Consider the following 12,972-nt stretch of genomic DNA (forward strand, 5'->3'; position numbering starts at 1 on the left):
GAGTTAAGAGCTTATTATTTAGCTTACGAGATTTACTATGCTGCGGTGATATTGAAGTTTTCTTTAAAACTAATCGATTTTTAGCAGTGCTCTTGATCTAGATTCTAGATCTATAACTTAATTTGAATCACGTAAGCTTTGATTACTGATCTCACACTACCTATAGCCATTTACACGTTAAGGTAAGTTAAGTAGTTAATTAATTAATAAGTACTTCTTAGCCAATCTTAGCATAAGTCAAGAGTGACTCAAGAGTCTTCTTATTCTTAAATTCTTAATCTTATCTTAATATCTATTCTACTAATACTAAGACTAGAAATCTTGAGTCTAGAGTAGATCTAGATCTAGATCTCTAGATCTAGAATCTAGATCTAGATTTCTAGATCTAGATCTAGTAGTAGTCTAGTCTAGATCTAAATCTAGAAGTAGAATCTAGATCTAGAGTTCTAGAGTTTTATTTGTTCAATGGGGGGGGGGGGGGGGGGGGGGGGGAGTTAAAAAGTAGATCTAGGCCTATATAATTTTTTAAATTAATTTTAGTATATATTTTCTGCCCCTCCCCCCTCCCCCAAGAGATGCCAGACCTGGAAGAAACTCTGATTATTGATTATAATATTATTCTATATTCACTACTAGTCTAACTAGATCTAGATTCTAGTAAATACTACTGTGCTAGTATCTTAGTCTAGTGAAATCTAGTCTTAAGATTTTAAATTAGCATGCAAAAAACATGGTAATCAAAGAAAAGCGGCAAGATCAAATGCAGAGACCTACTGTCACACTGTGCATGACAGGAATACTGAAAAGTAATAACCACATCTAGATCTAGCAGATTTCATGAACAGCTTTTAAATTTGTAAAGAACTAAACTGAAGCTTACCTGACTGATCTATTACTTAATTTTTAAGTAGATCTAGGCCTAATTTTTCCCCTTTATAAACAGATGCAGAAATCAGGGCAAGCTATGAAGCTGTATACTTTCATTTTGGTACTGTTTATCATCACCACTGTTTACTGTAGTGCCATTCCTACAAACGAAAAGAAACAGAGAGTCCAAGACAAGGTATAATCTATATTAATTTAAAAATTTAGAAAAATATTTAATCTTTTTTGTTTTAATATGACAACTTGTTTATGTTTGTAGATGTTCATTGCATGGTGCTTGACAAAAAATTAATATATTATATTAATTAAAAAGTGTCTAGAAAAAATGTATACTGCTGTCTGTTGTGATTTATCATAAATATAGCACTTAATCAAAAGTTATGAAATAAGTTTTAAACCCAAACATAGGCAAATTATCTTAAATATCCCTTAGCTATAATTAAATCACCGCTACATGAGTAATTTTTTGATAAAATTTACCTATCTGTTTCAATTTTCTAGCCTCTAAGTGATGAGGAACATGAAGTTCATGGTGAGCACAACAATGATTATGACCATGATGCTTTTCTTGGTCATGAAGAAGCAGAGACTTTTGATCAGTTGTCACCAGAAGAAAGCAAGAGAAGATTGGCGTAAGAAAGGACAATTTATTAGAAATTTAGAAATATTTGATCACATTTCCACTATTTTTTCTTAGCCGTGTATAATGTGATATACTTTATGTATTTTAGTATCATCGTAGACAAGATTGATAAGGACAAAGATGGTGAAGTAACAGAGCCAGAGCTGAAAGAATGGATTCAGTATGTACAAAGACGTTACATTGTCACAGACACTGATCGCATGTGGAAAGACCATGCACCTGATGATGATAACTCTCTATCTTGGGAATCTTATCAGAAACGTACTTTTGGTTACAGTGATGGTAAGCTTGCATTACTTTTGTTTTAGAATTATGTTGAAATTTACATAATGAATGATAATGTAAAAAGTTTTTCATTCAAATTCTTATTCTCTTTTCTATTTTCCACTTTTAAAAAAATATAGAACCAGTTGAGGGTGCTCCTACTTATGAATACAAAGACATGATCATGAGAGACAAAAGAAGGTGGCACCAAGCAGATAAAAATGGTGATGGTAAAATGACAAAAGAGGAGTTCCAAGATTTTCTTCATCCTGAGGAAGCTGAACACATGAGGGGTATTGTTGTTGATGTAAGTAATTTTTATTATGAAATTTGGGTAGATAAAAAACTATTAAGTAAAACATTTAATTTTTATTAAATAATTGTACTGACTTTTTTCTTACTATAAATTTTAGGAAACACTAGAGGATATTGATAAAGATGGAGATGGTTATATAAGTTTACAAGAATATATTGGTAAGTTTTTTTTTTTTGATCAATAAAACCTAACTCACCCTTCAGTATAATTTTACTAAATGAAAGAAATTTTTTTTTAGAAACTATCTCTTGTAGCTTAATTCGAAGCTTTAAAAACTATAAACAATTGTTTTGTTATAAGACATTGTTATTTATGGCAAACACTAAAATAGATGGTTACTGCTATAGATGATATTTGGGGTGATGATGACGAAGATGATGAAAATGACCCTGAGAATGAAGGCGAACCAGATTGGGTGAAATCAGAAAGGGAACAGTTTGCAAATTTTCGTGACAAAGATCATGATGGGAGACTTGATAAACATGAAATAAGGGAATGGATTATTCCAGAAGATTATGATCATAGTACTGCCGAGGCTGAGCACCTCATTCGATCCTCTGATGAAAATAGGGTTGGTTTGGATAAGAGTAAAGTGTTGCCACCCAATCCATTACATTTGCTGTATACTTTTACATAGTACAAAAATCAGACCAAAAACAAGCTTACAGAATCCAAACTTCTTTTTAAATGAAGTGCCAGGGGTATTAAACCCAGTAGTAGGATTTAAGGATTACAGATTGTCAGTACAAAGTTATGAACAGTAAAGAGATGGACATGGGTGGCACTCTTCACTTTTTTGTTTTTCATTCTTTTCTCTACTCCTACTCTGTGCCTACCCATAGGTGACATGTGGCCTCGTACCCCTGAAGAAGAAGGGAAAGAAGAACCTGATTGGGTTAAATCAGAACGCGAACAATTTGCTAATTACCGTGATAAAAACAAGGATGGGAAAATGGACAAGGCAGAAGTAATGGAGTGGATAATCCCCCATGATTATGATCACTCACGAGCAGAAGCTATACACCTGATTTTTGAATCAGATACAGATAAGGTATACGTTTTAGTAATTTGGCATGGCTATTTGGGCGACATTATATTATCGATAATTTATTCAGTTTTTTAAAATGTATCTGCACTTCGTTAATTCAAATTTTAAAGTGGAAACATCCACTTCGCCACTTATATCTTTGAAAAACCGTATGATTCTAGTTAACTAAAGAACTACCTGTCACCTATATAGGTTTCTTCTCTGTTTTCTGTCACTCACATTTTTATTTACATAATTTTTTCAAATAATTTATATATTAATTATAATTTATTGCTATAATTGCATGTGTATTAGTGTAAATATAATTATCTTTTTTTATATTTCACTAGGATGGCAAGCTTAGCAAAGAGGAAATTTTGGACAAATATGACTTGTTTGTAGGAAGCCAAGCTACAGATTTTGGTGAAGCTTTAACTAAACATGATGAGTTTTAACCAGTGTATTTGCTAGTTTATAGAAATGAACATTTCCTAAATATTTCTGATAGTGAAGTTAATAAACTTTGACAAAAAAATAGCAGTTCATATTTAACAAAAGAGATGGTTAGAACCATTGAGTCTCAGTAGAACAGTTAGTATTAATATGTTAGTTACAAAAGGTAAATGATGGTAGTTTATTAGACTTGGCACATAAGATACCCTCTCAACAAACCGATGTTTGACTAAACCATATTGATTTTGATTTGTTTAAACTATTAGATTGCTATCTTTGCATTTAGAGATACCTAATGCCGTAAATTATTATCACAGGGAGCAGACTACCTCTCTGATATTGTATATAGCTTCACTCAATTGATATTATACCATAGCGATATGGTTTTTTTAAAAACAAAAAGTATTCTTTTATAATGTCTGCAGTTAAAGCATTTGATTTCAATCCCTGGTAGAATTTTCTTTTAAAACCTTTGTTCATCCTTGAATTTAGTATATCCAAGGTAACCATTACATTACATGTTTATGAACCAACCATATCAGTAACTAAATACAAATAATCTGACCTAGAGTACCATTTTGAATCAGTGTATATAAAATGGTTACCACTAATTGAAATCCGTCCTTAAGATGTACTTGTAATTTTTATTACCGAAGTAACATTATTCTGTTACAGTCCAATTTTAAATCCCCTAATTAATTGATTTTCTAAAAATATCATGTCATAAACATCTGATCTATTTGGTTGAATTTAATTGCTGTCATTACTGAAAAACAAATCTCATTGTTCATTTTTTAATACATTTGTGACACTTAAGAGCTGCAACAAAAAAGTTTGTTGAATAATCTGAACAAAGGTTCTAGATGTCAAATTTTTTTGCCTTGATTGTAACATTTTGTTCAGTCAGCAGCTAATGTTTAATGTTTTTTTTTATACATTCAGTATTTAGTTATAAATCATTCATCGAATTCATAAGAAATTATTGTTTTATGTTAAAAGATTAACAGGATAGTCTTAGCAATTGTATTATTATTAGAATATCACTCTTGTTAATTTATACACACAATTTACACAAATTTCTTGTGTATTTTTAACCATACAAAAAAGTGGAATTGTACTAATTCATATATTCTGCACATTAATTTAGAATCAAAATTTTCTTTTTAGCACTTCTTTATGTCATGTGTATACCTAGTTATAAAATGTTTTATTCATTTAAAAAAAAACTTAACTTTTCATGTATCATCAACCTATGTTACTCAATTTAAGCAAGATATTTATATGCTTGATTATCTTAGTTTTCTACCTTAGAATACCTTAAACGTATAACCAAATTTATTACATAAGAAATGCATATAATTATGTAATATCTAGGATAGTGAATATATAGGCCTAATCATGTAGAAAAAAACTTAACAAAAGAATTTTAGATGTTGTTTTAAAATGGTTTGATCATTTTATTTGCTAAAATATTAAGTAATTATTTTTTTTTTTGCTTGAGCAATAACAATTTTATGTTGCCACAACTAGGCTATTGTAAAAAAAACCAAAGTGATGTATGTTTTACAGTGATTCATTTGATTTTGTTTTTAGACTGAGCCAGCCAATTTGATTGTTTTACTCACTAACAATGGTGCTCATTTGCTGCTTGCCTACTACAATGTACCTGCTGTTTTGACTTACTTCCACTCTATTGTTGTTTGACTTTACCAAACCTGAAGCTTCCCACTGTTTCACTTAATATTATGTTCCTTTTTGTTTACTTAACACAGTAATGTTGATTTGTTAGTAAGAGGTGCAGTGAGGATAAAATTAAGAACCAAAATTTTTAGAAATGATTTTAATCATTGTTTAGATATGTGACTACATTTGTAATATAAAATTGTATAGATTGGTTACAAGCAACTGAGAAAGATCTGTGCCATTATTAGTTAATTGAAACTAAACATTGAGGCTTCTATTTTGTTGTCTAATTTGCTGCCAACTATTTAGTTGGTTTTAGCCTTTTATTAAAGAGATTATTAAAGAGATAGACAAAGCTTAACCCAATATAACCCAGCTTACAGTTGTACACTGCCACTAGTATATTCTGGTTTAGTATCTAAAATGATAGTGCTGTTTGTATAAAAAATATAACAGTTGCTTGACAAAGACTGTTTTTAATTTCCACCTACAATGACTATCAGTATTCTTTTAATTTATCCTGAGATTGTGTTAGCCAAATGTTTTGAACCTAACTAATGATGTGTTCTGTTTATGTGTATCATATGTACATTCTCTATTGAACATGAATTATGTGTGCAAGTTGATGTGTCTAGTCAGTCAATTGTATATACAAAACAGAAGTTTACTCACTTCCTCCAATGATCAAATGATAGTTTGAAAGATGCTTTTAACCCTTTAGCTGCTACAGATTTGTATGTATGCATGTCTACATAAAATGTATTCATGAATCTGTACAAGAACCACTAATAACAAGATGGTGATGATGGCAAAATAACATTTACACCTTTTAAAAAATATATATTAATTATTCTTTGAAACATTTAAAAAAATTGAATATTGTATAACAGGAGTTGTATCCCTTACCAATTGTAATTAGATGGTTCAAGTAACTTTGTGCTGCATGATAAAACTGTGTGTTGCATGCTAACATTCTACCTTTTGTATGTGTATCACATGTCACCCAATGTGCCACTATGGAGATGGTGTTCATGGTAACAAAAGCACTGTCTTCTATTGTACCACACGACATTGTGTTCTGGCTATAGGCCACAAGATAATAAAACCTGGACTTTAATGGCATGGACCCTGAATGATCAAAAAAATGTTTTCTTACTTTTTTAAATGATGTATTTGAATGCATAGCTCTGAATAAAGACGTATGAAGTTTTATTTTTACTTGTTTTTTCTTAATTGTTACATATTGTTAATTCAGTTGATTTTGTCACTTTTTTTTCTTTCAACAACCTAATCTGGTGTAGATAACAGAAGACTAAAATTCCAGGTGTTTCAAGGCTACTGATTTGACACCCTGTCATTATAAACTGCACCCTACTACATTAAGGGTTTCTTCACCTCATTGTTTACTTGGAGAGATTCTGGAAGAAATTCTGCTTGTAATGCAAGTAAAAGAAAAATATTAATCAACTGTTTAGCTAGAGTGTCATAATAAAGAACAACATTCTGAGACTAGTGTTGGTATAAATAACAGGCTGTTTAAGTTTTTTTTAATATAATTTTTTTCATTGTTTACTTTTTATAGTAAACTTTTGACCTGCTGCCCACTAAATCGTGGCTATGATACACTATGTATGAGTCGCTGGCTACCATACACCAGAAGACTACAAACACAGAAACTTATTCGGGAACACATTCTGTCTATCTCTTGTCGTCTGGTAGACTTTTGATCAGTTGCCTCCATTCCTCTGTCTCCTCTTCCAATGTCTCACCTAGCATTTAACCCGTCCATTTTTCTTTGATGTAGTTTGACCCGTTTCTTTTGACCAAGCTTTTTCTTTATACGGACAGTAGACTCTGAGCCTTGTCTTGAAGACATTGTGACGCAATTGTAATATCAAAGTTTTCGTTTATTAAATTGCCAAGAGGCCGTTATGAAGCTCTTAATCCTACCATACAATCAGAGGCGTAGCGAGGGGGGGGGGGGGGGGGGCGGGGGGTTCGGACCGCACCGGGTGACACCATTTAGGGGGGTGACACCAAGGCAAAAAATAGCAAAATGTATAGAGAAAAATTTGAGGGGGGGGGGGTGCAAATCGAAAATTGAAAGTTTGCCCCGGGAAGGGTTGCTACGCCTTTGGGGGTGACACCATTTACTGCCGCACCGGGTGACACCCGACCTCGCTACGCCACTGCATACAATATAAAATTGGGGATGCTGTCTTTAAATGTTAAGCTTTCTATAGTTTTCTAAAACATAAATAGGGTCTATCCAGTAAAGAAAAACTAGCAAATCTACTCAGGAGACTCCATAAATGACGTCATATTTGGGGGGGGGGATGTTTAAAAAAGTTCAAATGCAATTTTGAAGTGTGCCATCATTTGGGGGTGGGGGTGGGGGGGGGGGGGTCTGATTTAATGTGACGATGTATGACAACAAAGGGAGGTAAAAATTGACAAAAAAGAGTGACGTCATTTATGGATTACCCCCTCACCCCCATCCCCCCAAATGGAGGTCTCTGAATTATTTTACAAATCCACACCAGTCCCTTTAATGGTAAGATATAGTTTGAAAAAAAAAACAACAACAGCTGCAAAAATATATTTCTTTCTTTTTGTATCGCCTTCCCACTTCATCACCACACAGTTCAAGAAACGATTCAGTAGTTCCGGGACGTGATGATGCGGGCAGCTTCACATTACACTCGTTTAAAGGCCCACATCTACATCCTTAAACACAATACACGGTGAATGGGTTATTTTTATTTTCGTTAAAGTAATATGGAGGAATTGTAAGCTTAAGGCGTAGTCTATTGGTTTTGCGTAAGGGGAAACTCGACTAGGCTTATATTTTGTTCTATTTAAAATAAAATTGTCTGTTTACAGTTTGTGTTTTTATATTTTGTTATGATGGATAAAGTGAGCACGACCAGTGTTTCTTCCAGACTTTTTTCTCCTAGGGGGGGGGGGGCACTTTTTCTGTTACCCTGAACACAAAAACAATGAAAGCATATCAAAACGCCCGGTTTTTTTTTCGATCCCTTAACATATCTTTGCTTTTTTTTTTTTTAAAAAGTGTCCAGGATAATATCGTGAATTATATGAATATCACGTTTGTTATGGTCGACTGTATTGTTTCGTTATTATCGAAAGAGAAACTCACGTTAGGCCAATAGTGTGTAAGCATAATTATGATTGATAAAGCAGTTTTCGCTCAGAAGCTTATGAAAAAGTCCAGATTTTTTTCCTGTAAATAAATTCTACTACAAGTCGATACCGAGAACTATTTAATTTAGAAAAAGTAATAGATTAGAATCTATACTAATTTAACTATTTTTTAAAAACAATTCCAACAGTTTAAAATTAAAAACAATCCGAGACCGCTAGTTTACCGATAAAGGGAAGCAACAATATCACCACGAGTGATCTCGCCTACTTAATCCTCTTTACATTATCTTTTTTTTAACTTGGCGAACCAAGCTCCCAGCCCTTGACATTAACTACTGCGGGTTGTGTACGTTGAACTTGTTAGCCATAATAAAAAAGACAGTTTAACGTCTGCGGGACGGTCTTTGGTTGTGTCAACTTAACCTGTCTTCGACTGGTTTTATTTTGCGATTTATTCCCAATTCGTCGATCCAGTGGGCTGTTCCTTGACAAGGTAATGGACCTTTTTCCATTGCTTTTTTTCTGCGTGTGTTTCTGCAGTTATTTTTAATAATTAAAAAAAAACGACAGTATGATTATAGTTGTACTGTTAAGAAATATTATTGAAAAGAATTTTTTAAAATTATAAATATTAATTGTGATGTACTGGTGCCAGAGGGGACAGCGGGGTTGGATGGTAGAGCACAAATCTATATATATAATTCTCTTCTGGGAGACGCTAGAAAACAAGCTGTAAGCGCGCTCCCTACCACCCCACCCCTACATGGTCTGGTGAGCTTTGGTTCACGCTAAATGTTTACATTCGTAGAGCCGGGTTTAGTGACGGCTATTAGGGGCAGATAATTTAGTTTGAAACGATTTTAAACTTAGGGGAGGTAACTAAGAGGAGGCTGCTTTCACGGGGGGGGGGGGGGGGGGGGTAAGGTAGGGGTTGGGGGGAAAGGAGGGTGGGGGTAGGGGTTGGGGGAAAGGAGGGTGGGGGGTAGTATCGTTCTTAACGACCTACTGATAGTGTTTTAAAGCAAATATTTTCAGTGGCAGCATTGGTACTATCGAATTAACAAATTATGAATTACTGAAAAGTAGAAAATAAAACAACTAAATAGCGGCATATGATATGCCGCGGGTCGGCTCGTAAGCTTGATTACCCTAAAGTCTCGAGATCAGATCCCGGGCCCGGGTCCTAGGGACCACACAGGTAAAACAGGTGAGCTGCACTGTTTCACGAGCTAGATGAGTTAGTATGGGCAAATATAGCCAACTATTGCGCTTCAATTAGATGAATAGGTCACAAAAAAAATAAAAAATAAAAAAAGACGAGGTTACCTAAAAAAATGTTAATTGAAATATTAGGGTGAAAAATAAACTAAAATAAACTAAGTACTGCACCTTCAAAGAGATGCCTAAAACAAATACTGGTCGCCTTCTCCAGATTTATTTTAAGAAAACTGGAGTTGGTGTTTTTATAGCGCCCCTTTAATATTGTTTTTAAATTTTGCTAGAAGTTGGAGTTTCGTATGTTGTTTGGCCTACGGATATGGAAAATATTTCTTAGGCATCTGTTGCTGAATGTCTGCACTTTCATCATGATTGTCTTGGAGCTCTTCAAAGTCAGAGCTAGCATTCGATAACAGTAACAATGTCGTATAACGGTGCAGAGGCGTAGCGACCCTTCCCGGCGCCCAGGGACAAACTTTCGATTTGCACCCCCCCCCCCTCAAACTTTCGATTTGCACCCCCACCCCTTGAACTTTTCATTTGCACCCCCCTCAAACCTTCAATTTGTTTTTCCAACCCATTTTGGCGCCCCCCCCCCCAAGGTCGGCGCCCGGGGACATATGTCCCCCCCCCCCTCGCTACGCCTCTGTAACGGTGTAACCTACAATCCAAGAATAAAACAACAGAATCCAGACATTATTTTACATAATCCTCGGAAACACTCACTCCCCCCCCCCCCCACCTTCCTTTCCCCAATCAGTGGAACGAATTTAGATTAACGACCGTCTTGGGGAAAAACATTGGAACGTTATAAAAACAAATCATTTTTATAGAGGTGTGCTGTTGACAAGCGACTATGCTGTGTTAACGGCCATATATAACAATCAGCCAATTTTATAGCACACACGGCATGCATGCAATCTGATATATAAAATAAACAATAACAAAACATGCTAAATATTTGAACAGCCGTGGTATGTAGTTAAGCAAGTTAGACTAATGAGCTGTAAAAAAAGACGCTGGCTGACCTTATATAAGAGATAACGCTAACATGAGAGCTGTCTTATATAAGAAATAAAGCTAACACGAGAGCTGTCTTATATAAGAAATAAAGCTACACAAGAGCTGTCTTATATAAGAAATAAAGCTACACAAGAGCTGTCTTATATAAGAAATAAAGCTACACAAGAGCTGTCTTATATAAGAAATAAAGCTACACAAGAGCTGTCTTATATAAGAAATAGTGCTAACACGAGAGCTGTCTTATATAAGAAATAGTGCTAACACGAGAGCTGTCTTATATAAGAAATAAAGCTAACACGAGAGCTGTCTTATATAAGAAATAAAGCTAACACGAGAGCTGTCTTTTTAAAGAAATAGTGCTAACACGAGAGCTGTCTTATATAAGAGATAACGCTAACACAAGAGCTGTCTTATATAAGAAATAGTGCTAACACGAGAGCTGTCTTATATAAGAAATAGTGCTAACACGAGAGCTGTCTTATATAAGAAATAGTGCTAACACGAGAGCTGTCTTATATAAGAAATAGTGCTAACACGAGAGCTGTCTTATATAAGAAATAGTGCTAACACGAGAGCTGTCTTATATAAGAAATAAAGCTAACACGAGAGCTGTCTTATATAAGAAATAGTGCTAACACGAGAGCTGTCTTATATAAGAAATAGTGCTAACACGAGAGCTGTCTTATATAAGAAATAAAGCTAACACGAGAGCTGTCTTATTTAAGAAATAAAGCTAACACGAGAGCTGTCTTATATAAGAAATAGTGCTAACACGAGAGCTGTCTTATATAAGAAATAAAGCTAACACGAGAGCTGTCTTATTTAAGAAATAAAGCTAACACGAGAGCTGTCTTATATAAGAAATAGTGCTAACACGAGAGCTGTCTTATATAAGAAATAAAGCTAACACGAGAGCTGTCTTATTTAAGAAATAGTGCTAACACGAGAGCTGTCTTATTTAAGAAATAGTGCTAACACGAGAGCTGTGAGTTCAAATCCTGATGAGAATCAGATATTGCTAACACGAAATCTTTGATTGGCTTGTTTGTAACAGTTATTGGAATTTCTTTCAGGCATCTCTCCCCGTGGGGAGGGGGAGGGGGAGGGAGAGGGAGAGTGGGGAAATCTCCACCCCTTCCGGAACCACGCCCACCACCAGCTTCGGAAAATATAGAAAATATATAGTTAATATAAACTGTCCGCCCCTCCCTCTCGGAAGTTTCACGCCCCCCCCCCCCCCAGGAGAAAAATGTCTGAAAGAAACCCTAACGTTAATGTCACTGGCACAGCCCCGACATGTCTGGGCGTCATAAAGCAGGTGTCCGTTGATGCCTGCAGATCGCCCGGTCACCGATAGTTTTATTTCATTAAGGGATTATCCATATAATAATGACGTCGTACTTTAAAAGCCGATTATAATCCACCCCACTATCGTCAAATGTTGTCTCAAAAAGTCTTAACCCCCTTTCTGAAATAACCATAATTCAATCATTTGTGGTCTTTGAGAAATCATATATAATTGTTACGCCACACTTTCTTACCCCCCTCTTACCCCCTCTTACCTATCGTCACAAAAACCCTAACCCTCACCTCCTTATTTGCAATATACGACACCGTGCTATTTTTGACCGTGTAAAGTTGAGGTATTGGAATGATATTCTTTATTTCTATTTTTTTTAAAAATACCTCTGTCGTGTTGAAATAGCAATGTGTCTAACATTGCTATGAATGTCTTAACACTGATTTTATTCTCCTCATAACAATGCAATTAATAATAATTGGTAGTTGCATATAAGGTAGATATTTCAGTTCACAGACATGATTATTTGGAAGACAATACTTTTGTTAAATGTAATTTGTTAATGTAGCAGGGGTTTCGGTATTTTAGAATAAAAAGTGAAAATATTAACGATTATATATAGAAAGGGTTCGTCCGTAAAGGACTTCACACTCTGAAGAGGAGGGAGGGGGCTGGGTGTTTGTCGGACTTAAGTGACAATGTGTGACGAGGGGTGAGTGTTTGTTCAGAAAGTATGTTTTAGCAGAAAATTATTGTTATTGAATTAAAAAAAAGAAAAACGGAATAGTTTAGGTTAGAAAAAAAAATCAACTTCAGTTTTTAAGATGTGTGACTATTAACTTGCAGAAAATCGGCACCAAAATACATGTGTATGTGATAGTACTCCAAATATTCTCTTTATATACACACACACACACACACCCATATATATATATATATATATATATATATATATATATATATATATATATATATATATATATATATATATATAT

At 34.5% G+C, this 12,972-nt stretch overlaps 1 protein-coding gene across 3 annotated transcripts; it reads left to right on the top strand.

The window, feature by feature from the left end:
• On the top strand, positions 1 to 6,483 carry LOC131952145 (calumenin-A). Of its 3 annotated transcripts, XM_059314683.1 has the most exons (9): positions 1 to 182; positions 944 to 1,063; positions 1,387 to 1,517; positions 1,617 to 1,810; positions 1,933 to 2,099; positions 2,206 to 2,266; positions 2,456 to 2,683; positions 2,951 to 3,159; positions 3,486 to 6,483. In XM_059314683.1, the coding sequence occupies exons 2-9, from the start codon at positions 944 to 946 to the stop codon at positions 3,588 to 3,590; spliced, it is 1,215 nt and encodes a 404-aa protein (XP_059170666.1). In that variant the 5' UTR covers positions 1 to 182; the 3' UTR covers positions 3,591 to 6,483. The 3 variants fall into 3 exon arrangements, with proteins under 3 accessions (XP_059170666.1, XP_059170664.1, XP_059170665.1); XM_059314681.1 differs by lacking the exon at positions 2,951 to 3,159 and having other exon boundaries at positions 2,456 to 2,679; XM_059314682.1 differs by lacking the exon at positions 2,456 to 2,683.
• The last annotated feature ends 6,489 nt before the right edge of the window (positions 6,484 to 12,972 follow it).

Source organism: Physella acuta, unplaced genomic scaffold (genome assembly GCF_028476545.2).
Source record: "Physella acuta isolate Inbredline_101_S28 unplaced genomic scaffold, ASM2847654v3 ptg000855l, whole genome shotgun sequence".
Classification (NCBI taxonomy): Eukaryota; Metazoa; Mollusca; class Gastropoda; family Physidae; genus Physella; species Physella acuta.